Source organism: Myotis lucifugus, unplaced genomic scaffold, assembly GCF_000147115.1.
Source record: "Myotis lucifugus unplaced genomic scaffold, Myoluc2.0 scaffold_12, whole genome shotgun sequence".
NCBI lineage: Eukaryota > Metazoa > Chordata > Mammalia > Chiroptera > Vespertilionidae > Myotis > Myotis lucifugus.
The window spans coordinates 9,440,224-9,462,625 of NW_005871060.1; the positions used below are offsets into that span (position 1 = coordinate 9,440,224).

The 22,402-nt window shown below is 39.7% G+C and overlaps 1 protein-coding gene across 5 annotated transcripts in view; it reads right to left on the minus strand.

Annotated features, from left to right (window-relative positions):
• The window catches only part of FAM13A (family with sequence similarity 13 member A), a 270,864-nt gene that overhangs the window by 142,602 nt on the left and 105,860 nt on the right, over nt 1–22,402 (minus strand). For 4 of the 5 annotated variants that reach the window (XM_014452073.2, XM_006084613.3, XM_014452072.2 and 1 more), the window contains one exon: nt 16,663–16,746. In XM_014452073.2, the coding sequence (XP_014307559.1) occupies nt 16,663–16,746 (84 nt within the window). Of the gene's footprint in view, nt 1–16,662; nt 16,747–18,904; nt 18,933–22,402 lie in introns of those variants that run through there. The other variant, XM_023750425.1, reaches the window with a different exon arrangement.

Here is a 22,402-nt window from a genome sequence, read left to right on the forward strand (position 1 = left end):
TGTGTCTCAGGGGTTGAGCATGGACCTATGATCCGGGAGGTCACGGTTCGATTCCTGATCAATGATTCTCTCTCATTACTGATGTTTCTCTCTCTCTCTTCCTCTCCCTTTCTGAAATAAATAATTTGACCAATCTATTATGTGCTAGCCACAGTGCTAATCGATGCACCAGGTTTTGTTTTGTTTTTCTGAGAAAATTATTAACGTGATTTGGGGAATTTGTTTTTTGCATATACCTTTTTCTTTCTCTTATTATTTTTTTTCTTTTGTAAAAATGGGTCAATGTTAAAGTTATAACTTATTAAGATCTCATCTTAATCTAAGTGAGTGAATCTGTATGTTAGCATAAAGTCAGTTTAACTTAGTTTGCTAGAAAAATTACTCATATGTGAAAAGACAGAAAATTCACAATTTAAAAAAAGTTCATCTTGAAATATAAGCTATCCAACCAATACAGGTTCCCAGTGTGGCCCCAAGCAACTAACAAGCCCCTCTGCATTTGGTTTTCCTCCACTCTTCCCTTCCCACGTCCTCTACAAAAGTGGATGCCAGCACAGCAGAAATTTTGACCTGTTTTGTTAATTGCTGTAGCACTGAATTCTAGAACAGCACCTAGCAAACAGCAGGCGACCATTAAATATTTGTATAGTGAATGACAGAATGACAGAACTAAATGATATCATCTACCTTCCTCACAGAAACACTGAAATGTTAATAAATTATCAGTTGATACCATATAACATTAATTCCATGCGTAAGTATTACTCTTATTTTAGAACTTTTTAAATATTCAGTTGCAGAATGTGTAAGTCTGTTTGAAAAATAGCTATGGTACAGAAATGGAAAGAATCTGAATTTAAATAGTATAGGAATTATTATTTTTAAAAAATATATTTTTATTGATTTTAGAAAGGAAGGGAGAAGGAGAGAGAGAGCAAAACATCAATGATGGGAGAGAATCATCGCTCACCATCTACTGGGGATCAAGCCTGCAACTTGAGCATGTGCCCTTGACTGGAATCAAACCCGGGACCCTTCAGTCTGTAGGCCGATGCTCTATCCACTGAGCCAAACCAGCTAAAGCTAAAGAGTAAAGGAATTATTAATGCAAGACCAGGTACAAGAAATGACATTTACTAGGACTATGCGGCCCCAAGTAGAGCCATCTGTCCTGGGACGTGGGCTCAAGAAAGTCTCACCTTTTAAAAGATGTTCAGCGATAAATCTGTACATGGCAGTAAGGTGAGGCCTTTTATGTTAATATCCACACAGTTCCAGCTGCTATTTTACAGTTATGCATTTGCGTCCCTGACTTCAGGAAACAATTCAGGCAAAAAGTCACTGTGTAAACTGAGCAGTTTAGGAATTTAGAAATAAGACTTGCACAAGTTTTCTTTCTAGTTTTTTATCAAAGATGGTGGAATAGGGGGGAGCTGCACTCGCCTCCTCCCAGGACCGTATCAAAATTACAACTATAGAACAATCAACCTGGATAACCACCTGAAGACTATCTGAACACAAGTCCTATGACTAAGGATATACGGAAGAAGCCACATGGAGACTAGTAGGAGGGGCAGAGATGCAAAACTGGCTGGCCCTGCACCCACGTGTGGTGGTTGAGAATCCAGAGGGATAGCTCAGCTATAGAGGCACCGCACCCCCTGAGGAGGACTAAGGGGTTTCAACCCTACGCCAGGTTTCCCAGCTTGGAGGACCAGTGCCAAGAAGAGGAGCCCACATAATATCTGGTTGGAAAATCTGCAGGGATTCTATCTGCCCAGGTAAGAAGGAAGGCTGCTGCAAGCCCAGAAACCCTCTAAAAGGGCAATGAACAGAATCTCACTCGCAGGCACCCACCCTGGGTTCCAACAGAGGAACAGCAGCTGGAAGGTTGTGGCTTTGGGGAACCGGCTTGAGGGACAGCTGCCAATATCCACTGTATTGACCTCTGCTGTGCCACCCAGGGATGCCATCTTTCCTGGGTTGAGCACTACCCCACAAAACATTAGCCCCGAGAGCTATACTAGCCCGACTCTGATGACTCTCAGAGGCCCTGCCCTACCCAACTTGCACATGGCTGGGCTTAAACTCTGCCAAAGCCAACCAGCCTGGGCCTGCATTGCAGTCTTTCTAAAAAACTCTTGAGGAATTCCAGGCAACCTTGGAGGTGCCAGAGACACACAGGGAGAAACTGAATTGTGTGGCTTTAGGATGAGGGCTATTTTCTCTACGTGCCAAACCAGAACCACTGCTCCTGTGGTGGGCCCTGCAGCAATAGCCTGGGGGGCTGCACTAGCTCCACCCTGGCATCTCTGATGTCCCCCCCTACCCACCTTGGAATGGCTCTGGGCTCTGCTGGCGCTGGCCAATTTGAGCCTGTGTTGCAATCTTTCTTTTTTTAAAGCTATTTTTTAAATATATTTTTATTGATTTCGGAGAGGAAGGAAGAGGGAGAGATAGAAACATTAATGATGAGAGAGAATCATTGATCGGTTGCCTCCTGCACGCCCCCTACTGGGGATCGAGCCCACAACCCAAACAAGTACCCTTGAGCAGAATAGAACTTGGGACCCTTCACTTGGCAGGCCAACGCTCTATCCATTGAGCCTAACCAACTACGGCTATTGCAGTCTTTCTTAAAAAACTTTCCAGGAATGCCAGGCAAGCTCAGAAGGGTGCCAGACACACACACACACAGACTAAGTTGTTTGAGTTTAGGGTGAAGGCTGTTTCCTGCACTCCATGTGGGCACCACAGTTCCTGTGCTCAGCTCTCCCTCCATACGACCAAATCTTAAGATTCCCTGAGACCCTGCCACCGCGCCCCCACCCCCCACCCCTCGCAAAGGTTCACAGGCCCCAGACAGTTAAAGTCTCAGTGTACCCTGAGACTTTTGCTGAATGGCTTTAAACCCAGGACTGACAATGAGTTTGAATCTCTATTCAAACACCACTTGCCCCTAGGTGGTGACTCCCTGAGACCCTGAGTCATGCAACTCACCTACTGCTAGAGGCTATTTTAGTGGCTGAACCTAAAAGGCAGGTGGCAGTGGGTCTTAGGGTGCCTTGGGGCTCTTGATGACCTGCCCCAAGCCTGGAACTGGTGGGAGCCAGCACTGGCATGCTGCTGAGCCCCTTCCTCACACACCGAGGCCCAGCACAGACAGCTACCACACCAACTGTGAATCACTTCGCAGCTATTACCAGGTAGCCCGGGCTGCTCTCCGGCAGTGTATGATATTCAACCTGCACAAGAGCCCCTCCCAAGAGCAACAGAACCAACACACCCAGTGGCTGGCTTCAGACCCCAACAGAGCACGACCTGATTAGCTCCACAAGCAGCACGTACAAAAAAGGTCTAGGCAGGCACCAGACCCTGCTGAGATGAATTATGCTTTCTGGGGTCAGCCCCTGTACAGCTTGTACACTGGTTGTGGTCAATCTTCACAGCCAGCCAGCCTGAGGGTCAACTCCACCTATGAAGATACCAAAAGCAATCAAGACTCAACTACAACAGAAGGGCACACATAATCCATAAAGCACATCTTGGAGCACCCAGCTCAGATGAACAGGGAGATATACCACTGGGCTTTACAGAACACCTACTACAGAAGGCCACCCTACCAAGACTAGGAGGCATACCCAATATTCAAAAACAAATGCAGAAGCAGCCAAAATGGGGAGACAGAGAAACACACCCCAAATGAAAGAACAGAAGAAATTTCTAGAAAAAGAATGAGATAAAATGGAGGCAAGCTATAGAGTTCAACACAATGGTTATAAGGATGCTCAAGGAACTTAGTGAGAACTTCAACAGCATAAAAATGGACATAGAAACCATAAAAAAGAACCAGCCAGAAATGTAGAATAAATAACTGAAATGAAGAATACACTAGAAGGGCCTTGGCTAGTGTGGCTCAGTTGGCTGGGCATCATCCCGTGCACCAAAAGATTGCTAATTCAATTCCCAGTAGGGGGCATGCAGGAGGCAGCAATTGATGTTCCCTCTCACATAGATTTCTCTATTTCTCTCTCTCTCTCTCTCTCTCTCTCTCTCTCTCTCTCTCTCTCTTCCCCTTTCCTTCCACTCTCTAAAAATTAATTTAAAAAAGAATGCACTAGAAGGAATCAACAGTAGAATTAACAACAGATTAGATCAGGGGTCCTCAAACTTTTTAAACAGGGGGCCAGTTCACTGTCCCTCAGACCGTTGGAGGGCCGGACTATAGTTTAAAAAAAAACTATGAACAAATTCCTATGCACACTGCACATATCTTATTTTGAAGTAAAAAAACAAAACGGGAACAAATATAATATTTGTATTTGCATGTGGCCCGCGGGCCGTAGTTTGAGGACCCCTGGATTAGATGAAGCAGAGGACTGATTCAGTTATTTTGAAGACAAGGTAGCAGAAAACACCCAATTAGAACAAAAAAGAAAAGAATTAAAAAACTGAGGCTAGTTCAAGGGACCTCTCGGACAACATCAGATGTAATAACATCTGCATCATAAGTGTGCCAGAAGGAGAAGAGAGAGAGCAAAGGATTGAGAAACATTTGAAGAAATAATGACTGAACACTTTCCTAACATGGTAAAGGATATAGACATACAAGTCCAGGAAGCACAGAGAGTTCCAAAGGAGATAAACTCAAAGAGGCCCACACCAAGACACATCGTAATTAAAATATCAAAGGTTAAAGACAAAAAACAAGAATCTTAAAAAGAGTCAGAGAAAGACAGTTACCTACAAGTAGTTCTAATAAGACTGTCAGCTGATTTCTTGACTGGAATTGGCATGAAATAGTCAAAATTATAAAAAGCAAATACCTATAGCCAGGACTACTCTATCCAGTAAGGCTATCATTTAAAACTGAAGGAGAAATAAAGAGCTACCCAGATTAAAACAAACAAACAAACAAACAAAAAACAAAAGCCAGTATTACAAGAAATGCTACAGACTTAAGAAAAAGAACATAGCCCTGACCGGTTTGGCTCAGTGGATAGAACGTCGGCCTGCGGACTGGAAGGTCCCAGGTTCGATTCCGGTCAAGGGCATGTACCTTGGTTGCGGGCACATCCCCAGTAGGGGGTGTGTAGGAGGCAGCTGATCGATGTTTCTCTCTCATCGATGTTTCTGACTCTCTATCCCTCTCCCTTCCTCTCTGTAAAAAAATCAATAAAATATATTTTAAAAAAAGAAAGAAAAAGAACATAAATATTAACAATTAAATGAAAATAACTACATACCTACCTACAATCACTTTAAATATAAATGTACTAAATGCTCCAATAAAAAAAAACACAGGGTGGCCAGCTGGTGTGGCTTGGTGATTGAGCATTGACCTATGGACCAGATGTCACAGTTCAATTCCTGGTCAGGGCACATGCCTGGGTTGTGGGCTCTATCCCCAGTAGGGGCATGCAGGAGTCAGCCAATCAATGATTCTCTCTTATCACTGATGTTTCCATCTCCCTCTCTCTCTCTGAAATCAATAAAAATATATATTTAAAAAAACACGGTGGCTGAATGGATGAGAAAACAAGACCCTTTATATGCTATCTACCAAATACTTCAGATCAAAAGACACACACAAACTGAAAATAAAGGGATGAAAAAAATATTTCATGTAAATGGAACGAAAAAAAAACCCCACAACTGAGATAGCAATACTCATATCAGACAAAATAAACTTTAAAACAAAGAGTATAATAAGAGACAAACAAGGACATTACATAATGATAAATCAATCCAACAAAAGGATATAACCTTGTAAACATTTATGTACCCAGCATGGGAGCACCTAAATATATAGAGCAAAAAGCTTGACAGACATAAAGGGAGAAGTCCATAGTAATACAGTCATAGTGGGAAACTTTAACACCCCATCATCATCAATAGATAGATCTTCCAGAAGGGAACAGTGGCCTTAAATGACACATTAGACCAGATAAATTCACTTGTTATTTTTAGAGCATTTAATCCCAAAGCAACAGAATATACATTATTTTCAAGTGCACATGGAATATTTTCCAGTAGGACCCAAAACAAATCTCAATAAATGTATAGAGACTGATTCATATCAAGTATCTTCTCCAACCACATTGCTATGAAACTAGAAATCTATCACACACACAAGAAACCAACCCTGAAAAACACACAAACACATGGAGGCTAAATAACATGTTATGAAACAATGAATGTTAACAAAATCAAGGGGAAAAAAATCAAAAGATACTTTGAGACAAATGAAAATGAAAGCACAAGCAACCCCAAAATCTATGGTACACAGCCAAAACAGTTCTAAGAGGGAAATTCATAGCAATATAGGCCTACTTCAAGAAACAAGAGAAATCTCAAATAAACAATTTAACTATATACCTAAAGGAATTAGGAAAAAATAACAAACCCCAAAGTGAGTAGAAGGAAGGAAATAATAAATACCAGAGCAGAAATAAAGAACCTAAACAAAAAAGATACAAAATATCCATGAAACCAACAGTTATTTCTTTGAAAAGATAAACAAATTGATAAAGATTTATGCCCGCCAGTGTGGGTCAGTGGTTGAATGTTGACCCTTGAACCAGGAGGTCACAACTGGATTCCTGTCCAGGGCATAAGCCTGGGCTTTGGGTTCAATCCCCCATAGCAGGTGTGCAAGAGGCAGTTGATCAATGATTCTCTCTCATCATTGATATTTCTATCTCTCTCCCTCTCCCTCTCTCTGAAATCAACAAAAACATATTTTTTAAAAATGATAAAGATTTAACCAGCCACATTAAGAAAACAAGAGAGAGAACCCAAATAAATAAAAATAAATAAAATAGAAATGAAAGAGGAGAAGTGACACCACCAATTCACAAAGGATTATAAGAAAATACTATGAAAAATTATATTCCAACCAATTGGACAATCTGGAAGAACAGGATAAATTACTAAAAGCATATAATTATCAAAGACTGAATCAAGAAGAAATAGAAAATCTGAATACATCTAATAAAATAAAATCAGTAGTAAAAAAACTCCCCCTAAATAAAAGTCCTGGACCATATGCAAATTAACCACCATCTTTGTTGGGTTAATTTACATAGTCGCTCTGATTGGCTGGTGGGTGTAGCAGAGTGATGGTTAATTTGCATGTTTCTCTTTTATTAGTGTAGACTAGAGACCCGGTGCATGAAAGTTCATGCACTGGAGGAGGGGGGTCCCTCAGCCTGGCCTACCCCCTCTCACAGTCCGGAAGTCCTCAGGGGCAGGAGGCGACCCGGCGATCAGGGGATGGTGATGCCCCATCACACCTCTGCTGCTGCCACTGCTGGCAGCGCAAGCCTCGGCCGGCCCTGGTTACCTGTGCCTCGGGCGACCCTGGGCAGCTGGGCAGCCGCCATCTGAGGCTTGCCTGTGCCTTGGGCTGGCCCTGGGCGGCTGGGGGGCTGAGGGGACTGGGGGACTCCAGAGGCAGGCGCGCGGGGCGAGCCTGGCCTTGCCGTGTGCCTGCTGCTAGCATATTCCCTTCTTATTGGCTATGGGCACCACCATCTTTGAGACAGTGTGACAGTCAATTAGCTTCTTATTGGCTATGGGCACCACCATCTTTGAGACAGTGTGACAGTCAATTAGCATATTCCCTCTTTATTAGATAGGATAGATGCTTTATTTTTAGTCTTTTCTCTCAAAGCAGTTACAAACATGGTAAGATGGAGGAAGGACCAAGGAAGGGCCTGCCACACTCTTAAAAGGAAATCCAACTGCTTATATTTATGGAGCAAAATTTAGCCACATGGTGACACACAGCTGCCAGGGAAGTTAGGGAAAGTGGCCTTTTAGCTGTGCATCAGTGTACCCAGAGAAGGAAGAGAGGGAGACTAGATATGGGGAAGCCACCTGCAGTCTTGACCACAGACATAAAGGAAATAAAAGAGTGTCTGAGAAGAATGTGTGGGGAGGACATTCCAGACAGAGAGAAGAGCAGTGCAAAGGTCCTGAGGAGGCATGACTTGCAAGTCTGAGACGCGGCAAGGAGGCCCCTGTGGCTGGAACCAAAAGAGTGAGAAACACAGTGGCAAGAGATGAGGCCAGTGAAGTAGCAGAGGGCCCAGATCACGTAGACGTGCAGGCATTTTAAAGACTTTGGATTTTACCCTGAGGAAAACAGAAAACTTTTGGAAAATGTTGAGCAAAGTAGTAACATGTTTTTCATTTTAAAAGGATCTTTACTGCTGCATTGAGAAAAGATTGTAGAAAGGTCAGAGTGATGTAAGGAGACCAACTAGGAGACCTAATTGAGATGCTCGTGGCTTGGAGCATGGAGATTGTGAGATCACATTTTGGATATATTTTGAAGGTAAAGTCAACAAAATTTGCTGAGGTGTGGGGCAGGTGGGAGTCAAGAATGACTAGCTCTGGTTGGTTTGCTCAGTGGTTAGAGCCATTGACTACAGATTGAAGGGTCTCAGATTCGATCCCCAGTCAAGGGCATGTACCTCAGTTGCAGGTTCAACCCCAGTCCCAGTTTTGGCACAACCAATCAATGTGTCTCTCATATAGATGTTTCTCTCTCTCTTTCCCATCTCTCCTTTACACTCTCTCTAAAAATCGATGGAAAAAATATCCTCAGGTAAGGATTAAAAATAAAATAAAAAAATAAAAAATAATTAATAATGACTCTAAAGTTTTTGGCCTGAGCACTGGAAGTATGGAACTGCCATCATGGGGTTAGAAAAAATAGCAGGAGATACAGATTTTGGTGGGTGAATTGGGAATTACTGGCTCTGGACATGCTAACCTTGAGATGTACATAATAGAAAAGTGACAATGTCATACAGGCAGCTGGATATTGGAGTTGGAGTTGAGAGGCTTGAACTGAAAATACAAATTTGGCAGTCATATATATGTAGATGGTATTTACAAGCCAAGCACCTAGTGAGTAAATCTAGAAAGGGGACTAAGCACTGAACCCCGGGGCACTCCACAGTTAGAGGGAGAACACTCAGAGACACTGAGGAGTGGACAGTGAGGTAGAGGGAAAACCCACACAGTGTCTTGAAAAGCAAGGGGAAAGAGTTTCAACAAGAAGGAATAAATGCAGTTACCATATAACCCAGCAATTCCAGAACATATGCCTCCATAAACATTTGTACATAAATGTTCATAGCAGCATTATTTATTATAGCCCCAAAGCAGAAACAACTCAAATGTCTATCAACTGATTCATGGATAAGCAAAAAGGAATGAAGATCTGAAACATGCTATAAAATAGAATCTGCCGTAGCCGGTTTAGCTCAGTGGATAGAGTGTCTTCCTGTGGACCGAAGGGTCCCCGGTTTGATTCCGTCAAGGGCACATGCCTGGGTTGTGGGCTTGATCCCCAGTAGAGGGTGTGCAGGAGGCAGCCGGTCAATGATTCTCTCTCATCACTGATGTTTCTATCTCTCCCTTCCTCTCTGAAATCAATAAAAACATATTAAAAAAATAAAATCAAGCGTTCAATTAAAAAAATAAAATAAAATAGATGAATCTTACAAATATTATGCTAGGTGAAAGGAGACAGACATACAAAAGGGAACATACTGTATTATTCCACTTCTATGAAATGCCCAGAATACACACATATACAGAATCTGGTAATATGGTGACACTTCACAAGAGCTGTTTTTGTTCTATAGTGGAATTAGTTAGAGTGGGTTCCAGAGAGAACAGAGACGAGGATGTGAAAACAACAAGTTTATATAATTCTTTTGAGGGGTATTGTTGTAAGGAATAACAGAGGAAATGGGTGATTACTGAAGGGGGCTGTGGAGTCACAGGAGAGTTGTTGTTTTTTTATTTTGGAAATAAGATAGGAAATATTATAGCATATTTCCTTGCTAATGGAAGTGATTCAATGGACAGATGAAAAGCTGATGCCCAGGAGAGGAAGCAGAGTTCCTGAGTGGGTCAGAGGCTGTGGGATCTGGTGCACGGCACCTCTCCTGTGACTGGAAGGAAAGCGAGGACATGACGTGGGGCAGGCAGCGGATGGATGTCAGGGTGGGAACAGGTGGACGTTCTCTCCTGATGCTCAGTGAAATAGAAAGTAAGATCGTTACTGAGAGTGAAGGGTGAAAAGGGGGATGTTGGAAGGCAAGGATCAAGGAGAAAGTTTGAAACAGTTGTCTGAAAGAGGAAGAATGAAAGGATTGAGGCGATCAGACTGCCAGCAACACGAGGGCGCATTTGAGGTGAGTAATCATGTAGAGTGAGACATCAAGTCCAAAGTCAGTAGAGGGAGGAAATAATAAAGATGAGGGTGGAGATAAATGAAACAGAGAATAAAAATCAATAGAAAGTATCAATGAAACAAATAACTAGTTTTTTGAAAAGAGAAATAAAATAGAGAAATAAAAACTTTTAGCTAGACCCACACGAAAAAAGAGGACTTGAATAAACAAAATCTGAAATGAAAGAAGAGACATTTCAACTGATACTATAGAAAACAAAGGACCATAAGAGACTATTAGGAACATTTAATAATACAACAAAAAACTGGACAATCAAGAAGAAATAGATAAATTCCCAGAAACACAACCTACCAAGACTGAACCATAAATAGAAAATCTGGACAGACCAATTACTAGTAAGGAGATTGAAAAGTCCCGACTTCGGTGTCTTCTACCAAATGTGTAAAGAAGAATGAATACCAATCCTCAAATTCTTCTAAAAAATAGAAGAGAGATCACTTCCAAATTCATAAGGCCATAAAACCCTGATATCAAAACCAGACAAAGACACTACCAAAAAAAAAAAAGGGGGGGGGGCCTAATATCCCTGACAAACATACATGCAAAAATATTAGCAAACTGAATTCAACAATACATCAAAATACATTCCTTTTTCTAAGCACTAATCAAGTGAGTTCCTCAAAGTTCTTATAAAACATGAAAACGTGTTTTGATAATGTCATTCATGGGTTCTTAAAAATTGTCTGATTCTTCTAAGCATAAAAATGGGGGAGGGGTAATGCAACCTAGGTTTCTCCAAAAGTGAAAGTTAACTCCCCAGAGAAAGATAAGTATACGTGCAAGATTCTATATTATTGTTCAGCAATAGCTTTCCTCTGGAAAACTTCTAGAAATCATTCTTCCCTAACTTCGAATAGTAACTAAAACTATTATGTTTGCATATCTATGATAAAGCCATAAGCAAAGGGCCTTTTTTGGGGTGGGGAGCCCCTCCCACTTCAATAACAGTGAAGTAATACTGCACTAAAGCTCTTTATAAAGGTGCTGTTTTGGTGAATAGGACAGCACATTTGTATCTGCATGTATTTCTCAATGTGTGTTTCTAGCATGGCTGCCAAAAAATGATTAAAGGGATAAAATAAATGCTATTTATAATCCAAGTTGTTTTTTTTAGATGTTGTCCTTACTATAAACAAGAAAAACTGATGAAATGGTTTGCATTCCTTTGCCAAACTCAAACTAATGAGCCCGGTCCACAAAGCTGCCTGGAAATCGTAAGGCCTGGAGCCTGTGAGGTCTCCTGCATTTTGAAAGAGGTCTCCCTGTTAGGATGCTGCTCAATTAACAAAGCTGAGGTATTACTAGTTCCTTGACTTTAGTAAAATACACATTCTCAATGGATTAAAAATCATTCCTTTGTTATAAGTCGAAGCAAATACTTTATTTTACAGCATATTTATGGGGAAGCAACTGGCTTTGAACTCGGTTTCTCCTTGTTGCCAGCAGCATAATGTTGGGAAAGCCCCGTAACTTCTCTGAGGCTCAAATGCCTCATCTGCATAATTAAAAACCTATGCCTCTTAAGACGTGATGGAAGTTAAATGAGATCATTCTTGTTCCATTAGTTCTTGGAATAGAATAAGCACATAATACATAATAGAAGTGAGAGCTATTCATTATAATAATTGATAAAAATGATAAAGGACTTCAAAGCTTAGAAAGACACGTCACTACTCCAAACTAACAGAGTGGCTTAATCTTAAATCGCATTCTTCAAATGTGATGGTGCAATTCAATAAGGATTTATTGAACAAGTACGACATGCTGGGCCTCGGGCTAGGCCCTGGCATCATTAATGAGTTAATGATGCTGGTTATAGTTTTAAAGAAGTGATGGTCTAGCAGGGAGACAGACACATAGACTTCTACCTCCAGGAATGAGCACAACTGCAATACTAGCTCACTGTTGGGTGTTTACTGTATGGTAGGCGTAACATTTAAGTACTGCATATTTTCAGTTAAAAGCAGCCCTATTAAATAGGTACTGTTATTTCTATTTTACAGATGAGAGAGCAAAGATACAGAATTTAGGAAAATTTCTCAAGGTCACCCAACTAGTATGTAATGAGTTGAGGCTTTGTATTTCTGGCAATCCTACCCAGAAACTAGCAACCTTAACACTTATTATACCACCCTGCCTCTTATGTTTTTTTAAAACATTCAATAGCAACAAATATTTATTGAGCACTTACCACCTATGAGGCACTAAGAATACAATGGAGAATAAATCAGACCTGGTTTCTGTACTCTGGAGCTTGTAGTCTAGTGAGGAAGACAAATATTAATCCTATTTAACTACATGACTATATACAAATGAACTATAGTAAATGTTAGGAAAATTGTAAGTAAGAAATGTATAATGTATGCAGTGTCACTGAAGAACATACATAAGGCACACAATTAATCCTACCCGAGGGAGATGAAGGTGAAGAGGAAAGACCTTCCAGATAATGAGAAAAGGAGCAAAAGTAAAAAACAAGAAACCTGGAATGATCCGGCCTGGAGGGGAACGGAGAGGTGGTGGCCAAGAGTTCAGGCTGGAGGGTTGGATTGGGGCCAGATTGTTAAGGGCAATGTGTACTGTGCTAAAGGGTTTGACCTTTGCTCAATATTCAATGGGGGAACAAAGTATTTTATAATAGTTATTCTGGCCATGGTTTGGGGGAAAGACTAGGGTGATATTAATATGTTTTTGATTGAACCTCGCTTCAAACACGAATCTTTATTGATAATACAGGGTGTCCCCCCAAAATGGATAAATTTTTTGCACTTTATATGCACTTTAACAGCTGACTGATAGCTCAATTTTGAAATTAAATGTATTTTAATAACCCTTTTATATTTATTCAGTGTGTGTATACATTTCGGGGGGACACCCTATATATGCCCCAGATTACATTCATATTTTTTTCATCCTCTCGGTTTGATATTCATTAACTGGAGCTTGAGTAATGGACAATTTTGATTGCCTTTCCAGTGCTCATACACTTCCTTCTTCTGTGTCAATGCCCCCAAATTCCATTGGTGTTCCTTTCACGACCCTAAGGCGTGAATCACATGACCTTGACCAAGCTAATTAGTGCGCTCCTATCTTCTAGCCACAAGTCAATTTGAGGAACTCTCCTGGGAATGGTAGCACAAAGTTCTCTCTTGTTCTAGTGAGTGTGGTCGTTCTGGAAGAGAATTCTCTACAGGTCTCCTATGTGTCTGTATGTCTTTGCAAGCAGAGACATTGTTTGCCTTTGTTCTGCATTATCTTCTCAAGAAAATACTGGCTATTGTTACTGCTATAAGTACTAGTAATAAAATGTCCTTCGTCTCAGACCCAGGAGTCTCACTCATGTCTTTGGCTATAATACCTGAATCTTTGGCAGATTAACTTGTCAGCTTTCAGACCCTTCACAGTTCTCAGTTGTTAGCACATAGCCCTGGGAGCCTACGGGCAGCCATCTTGATAATGTGGCCCTAACATGAAGCTGGCACTATGGGATTAAAAAACATGGAAAGAAAGTAGGTCCCCGGTAGACATCATTAAGCTAGGCTCAAGGAACTGTGTTTATGTTCCAAACCTCTTTAGACATCTATTTTATGTTCTCTTCAGTGTCATCTATTCCAACTATTTTCTGCATATGAAGTCTACAAAGTATTGGGTATGAAATGGTTGCATGACTATGCCCTTGAGCTAGTGGGACTGGTGATTATTGCCTTATAATCTCTTGTAGGAAGTGTCATGGCACTGTGCAATGGAGTTATCACTTTTTTTCAGCTTGTGCCCAAATCAAGAAGAGGCTTTCCAACCTAAGGAAGGGAAATGTAATCCTTTCCATTGCCCAAGAGCAGAGACAACAGCTGGGAGAGGGAACACACATGGGGACAGATGACTTAGACTAGAGAGACATTGCCAGAGCCAATGGACATATGCCATCTCTGGATTACCAGTTTACATTTCTAGCCATGTAGGAATCAGAAATACTTAGCTGTTCAAGGCAAATACAGCTATAACTAGAGATGTCCGAGAAAGACAGCTAGGGAGGTCAAATGGAGTCACGGTAATAGCAAGGACACACATCATTTTCATAGCTCCCTAAGTCACTCTAGAAAGGATATACCAACTATATTTTAAAGGTATTCTCAGCTTTAGCTTTCAAAGATCAACTGGAGAGAAAAAGCTCTTAAGAGAAAATCTTGATGAAAGAGTTAGTGCCTGATAATCTCTTGTAGCTCATACGCTCTGTGTTTGCCTCATTTCTGGGATTTGAAATTACAAAAATGTAATCACCACTAACCTAAGCAGAGCCTAGTTTGCTTATGTAAACTTAAACTTGTTCATACAAGACCACAAAGAAGCTAAAGTTACAAACCGAGGCTTAACCAATGAAGTAATTTTTCTATTGAATGTTTGGTTATGAACCATACAGCAAGAATGACAGAGGTCCATAAATGCACACTAACTATTGATTTTGTATATGCTTGAAATATTCCAAATGGCATTAATTTCATAAAAGTAATAAATCCCTTCACACAACTTTGATGATAGGTTTCAAGAGTGTCTTTTATTTAAGAAGTGATTCACCTAGGGTCTCTTCACCTAAAAATAGTTGTACCAATGTAAAAGGAGCTAATAAGTGAATGTTACCTAAAAATTTTCCTCAAATCCTTCATTTTTTAATGCATTTATTTGATGAGTATATTTTTGACACTGATTTATATTAATTACACAGTAAAAATTTCTACTATACATGTGAATTAATTAGATGTAAGTTTGCACATACAAATATTTCATTGAAAAAGATACAAAAAATAGTTGGAATCTGAAAGCATGATAGTTAAAATAATTTTCCAGAAAAACTGAAGGTGGAGTAAGTTTCAAAAGGAAAGATGTTTTTATTTATTTTAAAAATAAACTGTAGACTCTTACCAAAAGAAGAGACTTAAGTAATGACTCAGCACTTCACTTGACTTGCTTTTACAAATAAAGCCACAACTATTCTTATAGTAACTAGTGATAAACTCAAGAGACCAGAATTCTTTTAAATTTTGCTTATAGTGAACTCAAGAAAGTTTGGAAAACATTTGTCTTAGAACTAGAAAAAAAAAGTAGTTCTATAAATGTCACAGTGGTCAGTTAGGAATATTATATGTACCTAGTCAATAGGAGAAGTTCTACTCCAAAGAGAAGATTAAAGATTAGGAAAGGGACTCTCAAATAAATGCAATCACTGATTGGACAAACAAATGATCAAATTCTCATAACATATTATGTGGTAAAGGAGTTTTTCTTTTCACTGGTAAAACAATTATGTGCATTTTGGATTTTTCTTAATAAGGAAAAAAAATTTATATATTGGAGCCTTCATTCTGTCATATGATGGTAGTTCTTGTTTATTCTTGTTAAAATGGACTGAGATACTTCCATTGATCATGTGTTATGTTTATAATTTTGAAAATATATTACTTTTTATTTAAGTTTATCTTTATTGTTGACACTATTGTTACAAATGTCGTCATCCCACCCACCACCCCCGCCTTGCCCACCTCTACCTAGCCCCAGCATCCTTTCCCTCTGGCTATCACCACACCGTTGTCTGTGTTATATGTTATGTATATATGTTTTTTGGCTAATCACTTCACCTTCTTTTATCCATTCACCCCTCTCCCCTACAGCTGTCAGTAATTATAGTAAATTATTTAATAAATCATGATAAATTTTTAAGTAAAAAATTGTATTTTATAACTACAAAAAAATCAGTGAAGTGATTTCTATTTTGAGAAAAAGAAAAATTATAGTTAGAAATTTTATTTATCCCTTATAGTAACCTAGGACAGACTTACTTCACTTAACCATCTCCTATGCTGTAAGCTGGAAACATACTGTTTGAGCAGAAATAATACACTACTAAGAATATCACTTTCTGGCCCTAGCCAGATTGGCTCGTAGATAGAGCGTTGGTCTGTGGACTAGGGACCCGGGGTTTGATTCTGGTCAAGGGCACATATCTTGGTTGCAGGCTCCTCCCAGGCTAGGGCCTGGTTGGGGCATGTGCAGGAGGCAACCAATTGATGTGTTTCACATCGATGTTTCACTCTGTCTTTCTGTCTTCCACTCTCTCCAAAAGAATCAATGGAAAAATATCATAGAGTGAGGATTAAGAAAAAACAAACAAACAAAAAATCACTTTCTATAAATAACTGGAGTGTCGAGGTAATTTTTGGATGAATATAACCTTCGACTAAATGATCTAAATAAAAAGTGTTTCTTATACCACCAGGTCCAGAAAAAAAAAAGAAAGGCTGAGGGAAGTATAAGTAACACATCAGAGAAACGCAAGAACACACAGAGCCTTGCTAAATGGTTCATGTGGAAGCCTAAGGATCAGATATCTTACCTTGGTTTTTGGAGATGGCTTTTGCACATCTCTTTCTAAGTCTTTTGTTAGAAGGATGGGTGTGGAGTTCTTATAACTGGCCTCCTATAAAAGAAGCATAAAAGAAACATTAGAGATCAAAGAACATTACCCAAGCCAGAAATTACAATGCAGTAAAAAATAACGTTCCAGGGAAATGGAAGGTATCCTGGATTCAGTTGTTCACATCAGAAGCTAAGGAGATTGTAGTGAGGAGTCAAAAATGTTTCCTTTCTTATTTGTCACATACAACAGTGAAGATGGTGATGGAGTAGGTGTGGAACATACAGACATACATATTCAGAGATGTCCATTAAAAATCTCATCTTGCCCTGGCTAGGATGGTTCAGTTGGTTGGGTGTAGTCCTATTTACTGAAAGGTTGCCAGTTCAATTCCCAGTCAGGGCACATGCCCGGGTTGTGGGATCAATTACCAGTGGGGGGCATGCAGGAGGCAGCCGATAGATGTCTCCCTCTTACAGGGATGTTTCTCTCTCTCTCTCTCTCTCTCTCTTTCTCTCTCTCTCTCTCTCTCCCTCTCCCTCTCCTTTTCTCTCTCTCTAAAAATCAACTTAAAAATCTTTATATATATATATATATATATATATATATATATATATATATATATTTTTATTGATTTCAAAGAGGAAGGGAGGGAGAGAGAGAAATAGAAATATCAATAATGAGAGAGAATTGATCAGAATTGAACCCGGGACCCTTTGGTCTGCAGGCCAATGCTCTATTCACTGAGCCAAACCAGCTAGGGCTAAAAAATCTTTTCTTTTTTTAAAAATCATATCTACACTATCATGTCACATATCCATAGATAGCTTACCTCTTCTTTGGAGAACTGATAGTTAATTCTCCAACTAACCACCAAACTTAGAGTTGCCAACTTTTCCCATAGTATTTCATGAATTGGTTCTGTTTCTGTAAATATTTTATCTTAAGCAAATATCTTCAGATAGTTCAGCAAACTATTATTGAATAGTGATAGTTTCATAGCAATATCCTAATTGAGGAATAATATCTGAGTTTTTGTTTCCAAAATTATGACACTTTTCAGTCCTTGGTTCACACCAAAATAGTACTTACAAAAATAAAGCAGAAATTACAAGGAGGCGGCCTACCAGGTGTTGGATACATTTACTATTTATTTCTACATGATAAAACAATAATGTTGTTGTCTTATGAAATAATATAGGACCCCACTTGAAGAGCTATTAACTTGGATATGTTTTCCCTGGATGATTCTATCTCCAAGTTGAAAGAACAAAAATACAAAAAAGAAAGATTACATACAACTATAAAGTGAAGGAGAAAATAAGTCAAATTTCTTTCACTTCATAACTTTCACCTCTGCCTCCCATATCTTCCCCCATCATACCTATAATTCAACCATCTAAATTATGTGTTTTCCTCCCAGTTTACTTTAGAGTTAATAGGATATATATATTTGATTTAAGAGAGGAAGGGAGAGGGAGAGAGAGAAATATCAATGATGAGGGCGAATCATTGATTGGCTGCCTCCTGCACACCCCCTACTGGGATCGAGCCCACAGCCCAGGCATGTGCCCTTGACCAGAATCAAACCCAGGACCCTTCAGTCCGCAGACTGATGCTCTACCCACTGAGCCAAACCAGCTAGGGCTAGGTTACATTTTTAATTGTAGTCTACATACTTTATATATTACTAAAATTTGCTGGAATTATATTTATTTATTTCTAAAGGGAACAGTATATCATTAGGATAAAATGTTCCTAATGAAAATAAAAATACTACTTACTACTAACAAATATTTACTGAATCATAGTGTATATCAGGCACTGTTCTAAAGACGCTGAATTCATAATGTCCTTTTCCCCCAATAGCCCTATGAGTTAGGTACTATTATTATCATTGCCCTTTTAAGTATAACACAATGAAAGCTTACAGAATTAAGTAACTTGCCAAATATCACAAAGATGGTTCGTATAACTTTAAGGTCTGAGCTCTCATCTTTATATGTGACTTCTCATCCAATACACTTGACATCTTAAGTCAACAGGTTGTAGAGCTATAGCATTTTAAAGCCAAAACAATTGTTAAAGATCAAAATGTGGTCAACCCCACCCTCTTCCCAATTTTACAGAGAGGGACTTGGCCTGAAGTGATGAGCCCAAGCTCACGCAGACAGTGCTGGAGCTGAGCCCCATGCCTGGACCACAGGGCTGTACACAGCACCTGTTCGCAGCTCTGTGCCAGGGAACAATATTCCCAGACTCAGAGGGGATTCAAGAACTTGTTCTGCTGGCGGGTAGCTGTGGTGCTGCCAACACTCTCAACTGCCTGTGGCCTCACGTACAACCCGAGGAAACACTTCTGAGATCCGCAAATAAGTGTGCATTCCAGTCCTACCCTTTCCCACCAGTCACAACACCTGCTGGTGGAAAGCTACTTACTGGAAATAGTGAATGAACCCATTCCCACTTCTGACTCACTGTGAGAAGGATAAACAATATGCAGCATGACATTTAGAAGATCAAAGTGATTAACTGCACAATCCATTGCGTAATTTGACTGCACTTGAATAACATAATTACACTTAATCTTCTACCCGTTTTTAAAACTACTAGTATGTAAATCTTAGAATGTAATGAGAAGGAAAAAAAGGCTGACTCTTTAGGGAAATTAATAGGAATCGCTGACCTTTATGACTGAGTGTTTATGAACACCTATAATTCTTTCTTCCTTATGCACAGACTAAAAGTAACAGTATTTCTTTAATACTCCTATTTTCCCTCCTTGTCCCTATGAATTATTGATAAGTATAAGATTGATAGTAAGCTATTCTCTAACACTCTGAAAGCTTCTTCTGTAAACTTTTATCTGAAAGTGCCACCTGCATAAATGTTTATTTTTTGTTTTATGACTTTAAATTCAGACAACAGAGATAAAGTTTAGTAGTCAGAGGACTAAGCTAGGAGTTAAGAGATCTGGCTTCTTATCCAAGATCTCTAACTAACCAGCTGTGGGAAATCACGCAAGCATTTTAACCTCTTGGACTTCTCCCTCAGTTCCAAGATCCATAAAACAAAGGGATGGGATTGGTTAGATGAGATCCAAGAATCCTGCCTAGTCCTTTAGTGTCAAGATTTTACAATTCTTCCGGGAAGAAGCAACATTTATTGACAAAAAGGTAACCCCCAGTGCTGCTGAAATACTGGCCTGAATCTGTGCACTGAACACTGAGCAGGGGATCCAGAGCCATAGGCACAGGGAACGTTTCCTGCAGGGCCACTGTTACTTGGATTTCTGGAGAAAAAATAATTCAACTAGTAGTTTAATAAGTAACTGGTAATAACTTAATGTATTCTTTCAAAATAGATATATTATGAAGTGAGAAATATTTTAAAGATAAAACTTTAAGGTTGTGTCTTTAAAAAGCCACTTATAGGTATATACCTAAGAGAATTAAAAACATATGTCCACACAAAAACCTTGACATAAATGCTCATAGCAGCATTATTCGTAATAACCAAAAAGTGAGAACAACCCAAATGTCCATCAAAAGATGAATAGATAAGCAAAATATGGTATATCCACATAATGAAATGATATTAAGCTATAAAAAGGAATGGAGTACTGATACCTGCTAACCAAACACAAAAGGACACTTAATGTGTGATTCCACTTATATGAAATCTCCAGAACAGGCAAATAGGAACAGGGAGTAGATTAGTGGTTGCCAGGGGCTAGGAAGAGTGGGGAGTGGGAGTGATTCCACTGGAGAGTGACTGAAGGCTCCAGTCTGTACGGGTATTTTTTTCAGGGGGTGGGGGGAGTGATAAAAATGTTCTCTAGTTAGGTAATGATAATGGTTGTACAACTTTGTGAACATAGGAAGAATCAATAAATTGTATACTTTACTAGCGGTCACCAACTGGTGGTCCATGGACCACCGGTGGTCCGTGAGGTCCGAAAGGTTGGCGACTGCTGCAAACTGCTGAATTCTTTGGTATGCGAATTATATCTAAACTTGTAAACTTTTGTCCCTATACTCCCTAGGCAAAGGAAAGATACTTTGGGTTTGAACTCTTTCCTTAGAACAGCAATTTTCAACTTTTTTTCATCTCATGGCACATATAAACTAATTACTAAAATTATATGGCTAAAATTAAATTTTTTGCTGACCTGACCAAAAAAAAGGTGTAATTTTGATTCATTTACACTGGAAAACAATTGTTGTGTTGGCTGTTGTCATTTTTTAATTTGACAATCTAAGGGTGTTGTAGTAATATGTAGAAATGTTTAAAAATGCTTTAAAAATGCCTGAAAAATGTCTAATTTAAAAATCTTTAAATTAACTTTCCTTGAAACTTAAAATATATTAAGAACACATTCCCCACTGCCCTGAAGCGTGTGTCCATCACAGATGAGGATTTGAACTTCAGTAAATAACTCAGAGTGACTTGTCAAAATAACCACTTGAGTGAGTGATGTACTCTCCCAAGATAACCACATGTAGTAGCCCCTTGCCCTATTTCAGATAAACATGTGTGCATTGACATAATTCATTGATAGCCACCTGGACTGCTGCAAATGGGATACAGGCTTTAAAAGTGGGGGACCCTGACCAGCTTGGTGCTCGCCTGTCGAGACAGCCACAAAGGCACGTCCTCTTGTCAGTTCGGCAAGTGACACCACTCCACACTCCTCTCTCTGCCAGTACCTCCCGACTGAGATGCGACTGAGCTTTCGGGTGAGGAACACTGGCCACCTGCATCCCGAGGACAGCACCACTGGGATCCCACTTAAGCCTGTACCCGCAGCACCAGGAATCATGTGAGTAATAAAGTGCTGTGTGATTTGCAACTGCATATGTTTCATGTGGTGTAACTCCTCCGGCAGTTAATTGAATTTATTTTGCATACACTTAAAATTAAAATTAAAGCTTCTGGTCCCTTTTTTGGTCCTAAGCCTGCCCTCTGGTCCTGCTTGCGTAGAGTAACCTCTTCGCTAGCAACTACTTGAATGTCCCACACCTGCACGGTTAAAGTTTATCTCAAGGGCCGCCTTAGATAAACACCCCAGATCCTTTCCCAGGATCTACTTGGGACAAAGGGAAAAAAGTCAGTGCCCCTGACTAAATAGTCAGGTATTTCGTCTTTTAAATATTCTTGTGGCACACCAGTTGAAAAATCACTGCCTTAGAAGAACTAAGAAGAATAAAGGGGAGTGTTTTGTGTTTGAAATTATTAAGCTATTTATGGACATGAAAATTGACTTAGATATTAACTGAGCCCTATTATACTCTAGTATGTGGCATCCCAATACCAGTCATTGGAGAATGGAATGCTGAACACATCAGACATGAATATATCATATTCATATTTAAACATATGGTTTACTTAAATGAGACTTTGCTCGCTCTAATGACTTTCGTGCAACAATCAATTGCTTAAACCAGCTGTGTTACTTCAATATGGAAGCCCAATTAAAAAATACAATTGGGAAGGAAAAATACCTTGTTCATCGTGGCATTGTTGGCCTTACTAATCAACCACTAATGACATTAAAAAAATGGAACAGCCCTCTGTTCGCGCAGCCTAGCACACGGCTCCCACAGGTAGTCACAGGTTTGTTCCTTCACTTCATCTCGGTCTCTGTTCAGTTTTACTAGAGAGGGCTCCCTCCTGGAACAACTTACCTAAATCGCCACTGCTCTCCCCTCCCATTTGA